At 41.0% G+C, this 8,149-nt stretch overlaps 1 protein-coding gene across 1 annotated transcript in view; it reads left to right on the top strand.

Moving 5' to 3' along the window:
- Window positions 1–8,149, top strand: part of EIF2S3 (eukaryotic translation initiation factor 2, subunit 3 gamma, 52kDa) — a 28,208-nt gene that overhangs the window by 6,281 nt on the left and 13,778 nt on the right. Inside the window, exons 6-8 of the mRNA XM_011988035.1 lie at window positions 1,684–1,842; window positions 3,499–3,633; window positions 5,285–5,379. Of these exons, the coding sequence (XP_011843425.1) occupies window positions 1,684–1,842; window positions 3,499–3,633; window positions 5,285–5,379 (389 nt within the window). The remainder of the gene's footprint in view (window positions 1–1,683; window positions 1,843–3,498; window positions 3,634–5,284; window positions 5,380–8,149) is intronic.

Here is an 8,149-nt window from a genome sequence, read left to right as displayed (position 1 = left end):
GAGCTGAGATCGCGCCACTGCACTCCAGCCTGGGTGACAGAGTAAGACTCCGTCTCAAAAAACAAAAAAAAACAAAAAACAAAAAACATGAACCGGGTGTGGTGGCACATGTCTGTAATCCCAGCCACTCAGGAGAATCTCTTGAACCTGGGAGGCAGAGGTTGCGGTGAGCCAGGATCGCGCCATTGCACTCTAGTCTGGGCAACAAGAGCGAAAACTACATCTCAAAAAAAAAGCGACTGGGCATGGTGGCTCATGCCTGTAATCCCAGCACTTTGGGAGACTGAGGCAGATGGATCACTTGAAATCAGGAGTTCAAGACCAGCCTGGCCAATAGGGTGAAACCCTGTCTCTACTAAAAGTACAGAAAATCAGCCAGGCATGGTGGTGCATGCCTATAATCCCAGCTACTTGGGAGGCGAAGGCACGAGAGTCACTTGAACCCAGGAGGCAGAGGTTGCAGTGAGCCGAGATCGAGCCATTGCACTCCAGCCTGGGTGACAGAAGGAGACTTGGTCTTGAAAAAAAAAAAAAACACCCAGGCGTGGTGGCTTACATCTGTAATCCCTGCACTTTGGGAGGCCAAGGCAGGTGGATCACTTGAGGTATCAGGAGTTTGAGACCAGTCTGGTCAACATGGTGAAACCCCGTCTCTATTAAAAGTACGAAAATTAGCCGGGCGTGGTGGGGCACACCTGTAATCACAGCTACTCAGGAGTCTGAGGCAGGAGAATCGCTTGAACCGGGGAGGCAGAGGATGCAGTGAGCTGAGGTGACGCCACTGCACTCCAGCCTGGGTGACAGAGACAGAGTGAGACTCAGTCTCAAAAAAAAGAAAAAAAAATTTTTTTTTTTACAGCATGCCATGTCGGTATAGTCAGGACACTTGAACATCACGACTTGAGGAGATTGATCATTGGAGTCCTCAACAAAACATGCCCATTTCTTTATAATACACTGTGGGTTATCTTCGCAGTTAGCATTCTTCCCTCCCTTGGTTGAAGAATAGCCTCTGATATTAGTTAAAATTCATGGAGAGTATTAGGTGCCTTTCCCTTTTAATTAGTGTCTACTTCTCAGGAACTTGACTGGGCCAGAACATTTCTAAGACTGGAGAGAGTTAGAGGGCTATACCCCATACCTGAGCAAAAACTGGGTACAGACCCTGAGAAAAGCCAGACTTACTGATTTTAAGCTTCTTGCTCAGGACCAGGATTGGGAGCCAGACAATTGGGAGGTTCCAGTGAACGCAGGCAACAGACAGTGAGGCAGGGCCAAACGGTGGATATCTGGCAATAATATCTAGGAATGTTGCCTTCATTAGGGTTAGAACATTGAGAAGTCTCCTTTATTAGATGCCAACTTCTTTTGGCAGGGGGGGAGTGGGTGGCAAAAGAGACTCAAAATGTACCATTTTATGTATTTAAAGTGTACAATTTAGTGGCATTAAGTACATTGACAATTTTGTACAACATAGTGTTTGTAGTTTCACCACTATCTAGTTCCAGAACTTTTATATCACCACAAAAGGAAGCGCCATGCCCATGAAGCATCCATTGCCATGTTTTCCTCCCCCAGCCCCTAGCAACCAATAATCTGCTTTCTCTCTTTATGGATTTGCCTGCCTGTTCTGGATATTTCCAGCTATTCTTATATGTATCTTTTTTATTCTTCATCAACTAGCTGGTAATGAATCTTGTCCTCAGCCTCAGACGTCTGAACACCTGGCTGCTATAGAGATCATGAAACTGAAGCATATTTTGATTCTACAAAATAAAATTGATTTGGTAAAAGAAAGTCAGGCTAAAGAACAATACGAGCAGATCCTTGCATTTGTCCAAGGTAAGAAGCCATAATACGTAATAAATCTATGAATCACTTTGAGAGGCATTTACTCTGGATACCAGATGTTAAATTAACTTTTAATATATTATCTAAAACAAGGTAAACTTATGAGTCTTAAGCCTTATCGCCCTACCTACTGCTTGTTAGCAACCTGATACAACTAATGAAATCTATGATTCTGAATTTAATATACTAAACTATATTTTTGCTGGCAGCAAGTTAGAACTGGGGTTGTTTTCTGGAAACTTTATCGATCAGATTAAAAAAAAATCTCAGTGATAGTAAAATGAATAAAATAATTTTTAAAAACCTCATCTTACAGTATTTGTTACTGAACAGCTACTTTAAGATTTGGAAGTGACAGTGATTATTTAATCTCTAGAGTGTTGGCCGGGCACGGTGGCTCATGCCTGTAATCCCAGCACTTTGGGAGGCCGAGGCATGTGGATCATCTGAGGTCCAGGGTTCAAGACCAGCCTGACCAATGTGGAGAAACCCTGTCTCTACTAAAAATACAAAATTAGCAGGGTGTGGTGGCACATGCCTGTAATCCCAGCTACTTGGGAGGCTGAGGCAAGAGAATCGCTTGAACTCAGGGGGCAGAGGTTGCGGTGAGCTGAGATCCTGCCATTGCACTCCAGCCTGGGCAACAAGAGTGAAACTCCGTCTAAAAAATAATAATAATAATAAATAAATAAGTAAATAAATCTCTTGAGTGTCCCTTCTCTAATAGCATAATGTTTTTCATTTCAGAGGAGACATGATGTATCTTATTCTTGACATTTTCTCTCTTAGTCTTGTTTTTCTTGTTAGGTTAATTTCTTATGAACTCAGTTCTGTCATCATGAAAAGTAGTAAGTGATTTTGATTAAAGTCTAATTGTGTTTGGTCTATTTCTTTGACTAGCTTGTTTGACATATAATTAATACAGAGCAAATATATATAGTTGGGCTTGGTAGCTCACACTTGTAATACTAAGACTTTAGGAGGCCGAGGCGGGTGGAACGCTTGAGTCCAGGAGTTGAAGACCAACCTGGGCCACATGGTAAAACTCCGTCAATCCAAAAATTTATCTGGGCTTGGTGGCACACACCTGTGGTCCCAGCTACTATATAGGAGGCTGAGGTGGGAGGATCGCTTGAACCTGGGAAGTGGAGGTTGCAACAAGCCGTGATTGTGCCACTGCAGTCTAGCCTGGGCGACAGAGCAAGACTCTGTCTCAAAAAAAAAAAAGATTAAAATTATATGTGCCAGCAGTCTTTGATTAGCAGAGTCTGCAATTTTATCTTGACATTTTTTGGGAGATTAATTACATGTTGTTAGAAATCTTTTCAACTAGTAGAGTGTTCTTTCACAGGAGTGTTAGTATGTTCTTTATTTAAACAAGTTTATCGTTGTACTAATATTAAGTATGTCGACTAATATAAAGTAACAAATTTTCCCTTAAAGGGATTAGTATTCATTTTCAGGAGTGAAAACAGAATATTGCCATCTTTCTGAACAGAATTATCCACTTTCCACTTGTTGCTGACATTTGTATGGGGTTTAGGCATCTATTTTATTATAGTAACCTTAATCGTTTTATGTAACAGATACATAGAATAAATTTTTAAAAACTGAATAATTTTGATCGTTCTGAATTTTGTCATATAGGTACAGTAGCAGAGGGAGCTCCCATTATTCCAATTTCAGCTCAGCTGAAATACAATATTGAAGTTGTTTGTGAGTACATAGTAAAGAAAATTCCAGTACCCCCAAGAGACTTTACTTCAGAGCCCCGGCTTATTGGTAAGTGATAGGATTTGCCTTTAACTCTTAATCTGATCTTTTCCACATTGGTGATTCTTCTTCAAGGATGTTTATTTTATTAATATTTCCTCTTTCTGCAGAGGTGATAACTCATACAATTTTTTTGAAATCAATTCTGAGATTGTATTAGTAGTGCTAGATTGTATTACTGAATGAGGGACAGAGTCCTGAACACAATAAGAGCTGTTAACCTAGGCCGGGCATGGTGGCTCATGCCTATAATCCCAGTACTTTGGGAGGCCAAGGTGGGTGGATCACATGAGGTCAGGAGTTTGAGACCAGCCTGACCAGTATGGTGAAACCCTGTCTCTACTAACATACAAAAAAGTAACTGGGCATGGTGGCGGGCGCCAGTGATCCCAGCTACTCAGGAGGCTGAGGCAGGAGAATCGCTTGAACCCAGGAAGCAGAGGTTGCAATGAGCTGAGATCGTGCCACTGCACTCCAGCCTGGGCAACAAGAGTGAAACTGCGTCTCAAAAAAAAACCAAAAACAACTGTTAACCTTTCTGTGCTCAATATATGGTACATGATCAAGATGGAGTAATACAGTATTCTCTATGGAATCATAATGTTTTAGTCAGGGTGTTCGAACTTCCTGACTAAAACATCATACAGATGATTTTGTTGTTCAATTAACGAAGAACTGATACTGATATAATTTGATCACCTAGGCTTGTGGTTCCTACACAAGGATGTAGAAACCTTCTCGAAACAGACATTTGAGCTCCTCTGGGCCTTCATCCAGACTCCTGGTGTTTAGTAGGAAATACTTTCCGAAGTGCAGGTCATGTAGTCCTAGTATTTTGTAGTTATAAAGCTGAATTGTTCTTACAGGAGTTACAGAGGTATGTAAAGAAAATGTCCATAATCTCTCTATCTTCAAGTTCTAGTCGCTTAGCCCTAAAGTCAGCAAAGTTAACATTTGCTGTCCATTATTCCCACACTTTCCTCATTGTTCATATCATCATGTATAAACATATACACAGGCTGGGCATGGTGGCTTTCACCTGTAATCCCAGCACTTTGGGAGGCTGAGGCTGAGGTGGGAGGATTGCTTGAGGCTAGGAGTTTGGGACCATCCTGGGCATCAAAGGAAGACCCCGTTTCTACAAAATAAAATATAGCTGGGTGCAGTGGTGTGTACCTGTAGTCCCAACTACTTGATAGGCTGAGGCAGGAAGATCGCTTGAGCCCACGAATTTGAGGCTATAGTGAGCTATGATTGTGCCACTGCACTCTAGCCTCTATGATAGAGGGAAAAAGAAATCCATATACAGATATTGATTAGTTTATTTTTCTTTATGGAAGTGGGATTATATTATACATATAATTTTATGAGGGTCATCCTTCCAGATCATTACATACAGCTCCAACATTATTAATAGTTGCATGATGCTCTATAATACTGGTATACCATATATGCCACTTGTTAACAAACTTATTTTCATTTTTCCCATCATAAGTAAGACTGCATAAGCATTGGGATAATACTAGATTTTGTTACAAAGGCACCCCTTTGGTATAAATCTCAAATGGTCACTATTTTCGAAATGTTAACATGGAAAATATTATTTCTTCTAAAGTTAAAATTAACAGAACTGACTTTAATTTGTTTTATTTTATTTTAGTTATTAGATCTTTTGATGTCAACAAACCTGGCTGTGAAGTTGATGACCTTAAGGGAGGTGTAGCTGGTGGTAGTATCCTAAAAGGAGTATTAAAGGTAAAATGGGTTTTGGTTGTTGTGATTTTGTTTTTTTTTTGTTGTTGTTGTTGTTTGTTTGTTTTACCCTTGTCTTAATCAGGAAAAAAAGTATGGACAATCCAAATTGAAAAATAAAATTTTTTCCATGGTTTCTGGCATTTGATAAAGAGTTCTCTTTTTTAATATTCTTCTTTTCCATCTTCAAACTTCACTCGCCCCACCCTTCTAGATCTCTGAATCCACTCTACCTTCATGAGATCCACCTTTTTAGCTCCCACATATACAGATGAGTGAGAATGTGTGATGTTTGTCTTTTTGTGCCTGGCTTATTTTACTTAAAATGGCCTCCAATTCTAGATATGTTGCTGCAAATGGCAGAATTTCTTTATTTTTTATGGCTGCATAATACTCCGTTGTATGTATATGCTGCCTTTTCTTTTTTTCTTTCTTTCTTTCTTTTTTTTTTTTGAGGCGGAGTCTTGCTCTGTCGCCCAAGCTGTAGCGATCTCGGCGCACTGCAACCTTCACCTCCCGGGTTCAAGCAATTCTCACTGCCCCAGCCTCCCAAGTAGCTGAGATTACAGGCACCTGCCACCAAGCCCAGCTAATTTTTGTATTTGTAGTAAAGATGGGGTTTCACCATGTTGACCAGGCTGGTCTTGAACTCCTGACCTCAGGTAATCCACCCACCTTGGCCTCCCGAAGTGCTGGGATTACAGGCGTGAGCCACTGCACCTGGCCTATATACTGCATTTTCTTTATCCATTCATCTGTTCATGGGCACTTAGGTTGATTCCATATTTGGCTATTGTGAACTGTGCTGCAATAAACATGGGAGTGCAGATACCTCTTTGATATATTGCTTCCCTTTCTGTTGAATGTATACCCACTAGTGAAATTGATGGATCATATGGTAGCTCTATTTTCATATTTTCAGGTTTTCAAGGAACCTCCATATCTGTCTCTTATACACATCTAGATGTGTATAAGAGACAGACTCTAGCCTGGGTGACAGAGTGACACTCTGTCTCAAAAAAAAAAAAAAGAAAAGAAGAAAAGAAAAAAAGAGTTTACCAGGTTGGGCATGGTGGCTCATGCTTATAATCCCAGTGCTTTGGGAAGCCGAGGTGGGAAGATTGCTTGAGACCAGGAGTTTGAGACCAGCCTAGGAAACCGTGAGATGCCGTTTCTCCAATCAAATAGTAAAATAAACTTGGTTTGGTGCCTGTAGTTCCATCTCTCATTTTATCCTTTGTGTGCATGTGTGTGGTAAACAAGGGAGATCTGGTAACTTTTTAAAAATTTAACTTAAGGAACTTTTTATTTATTTATTTATTTTGAGGCAGAGTCTTATTCTGCCACCCAGGCTGGAGTGCAGTGGTATGATCTCGGCTCGCTGCAACCTCTGCCTCCTGGGTTCAGTTAATTCTCGTACCTCAGCCTCCCGAGTAACTGGAACTACAGGCACATACCACCATAGCCAGCTAATTTTTGTATTTTTAGTAGAGATGGGGTTTCGCCATGTTGGCCAGGCTGGTCTCGAACTTCTGTTCTTAAGTGATCCACCCTCCTTGGCCTCCCAAAATACTGGGATTACAGGCGTGAGCCACCGCACTTGGCCTATACTGTAATGATAACCCCCATAGAGCCATCGCTCAGCTTCAGCAATTATTAATGTTTTACCAATCTTGGCCGGGTGCGGTGGCTCATGCCTGTATTACCAGCGCTTCGGGAGGCCGAGGTGGACGGGTCACCTGAGGTCAGGAGTTCGAGAAACCTGTCTCTACTAAAAATACAAAAAAAAAAAAAATTAGCCATGGCAGCACATATCCGTAATCCCAGGTCGCAGTGAGCCGAGATCATACCACTTCACTCCAGCCTGGGCGACAGAGAGAGACTATGTCTCAACAACAGCAGCAAAAAAAAGTTTTCCAAATCAATCTTGTTCCATCTATGTATCTTCTTTCCCCTACTCCCCTCAAGACACAGCTAGAATATTTTGAAGTAGATTCCAGGAATCATATGTAGTCTTTTTTTTTTTTTTTTGAGAGTCTCTCTGTCACCTAGGCTGGAGTGCAGTGGCGCGATCTCGGCTCACTGCAACCTCTGCCTCCCGAGTTCAAGTGATTCTCCAGTAGCTGGGATTACAGGTGTCTGCCACCACGCCCGGCTAATTTTTGTATTTTTAGTAGAGATTGGATTTTGCCACGTTGGTCAGGCTGGTCTTGAACTCCTGACCTTAGGTAATCCTCCAACTTGAACCCCTCCCCAAGTGCTGGGATTATAGGCGTGAGCCACCGCGCCCAGCCCATATATGGTCTTTAATTATCTTTTTGATCAGTCTTTCAGGGGAGAAATGGCATGCAAATACTCTGCAAACTACTCATTTAAAATTTTGTATTCTTTCAGTTTTTGTTAAGGATATTCAGACTCATTTTGAGTTCACTTATTATCTCTATTTGCCCTTTGTTTAGAATTTATTTTTATTGTTTTCAAGACCAGGTCAGTAATACTTACACCTCCTGCATTAAGTTCTCGGCCAAGCCATCATTCCTAGAAAATCAGATTTCTAAACCCTTTGTTTAGAATTTAAATCAAGAGAATCTTTCTGTTCTCATTTGCCCAGTCATCTCATGAGTGTACATTTCTATTTGTCTAGATAAAACAGGTATTTTCTTGTGCCTATATAGCTGTTGTATGAGTATGAAAATAAAAGTATGAAAGTGTGTAGGTATGTGCTGTGCTTATATGGCTTTGGGGTATCTAATTCACTTTTTTTTTTTTTGGG

The sequence above is a fragment of the Mandrillus leucophaeus genome, unplaced genomic scaffold (assembly GCF_000951045.1).
Source record: "Mandrillus leucophaeus isolate KB7577 unplaced genomic scaffold, Mleu.le_1.0 Scaffold321, whole genome shotgun sequence".
In the NCBI taxonomy this organism is placed as follows: Eukaryota; Metazoa; Chordata; class Mammalia; order Primates; family Cercopithecidae; genus Mandrillus; species Mandrillus leucophaeus.
The sequence above is the reverse complement of the archived record's forward strand: the minus strand, read 5'-3'. Positions and strand labels throughout refer to the sequence as shown.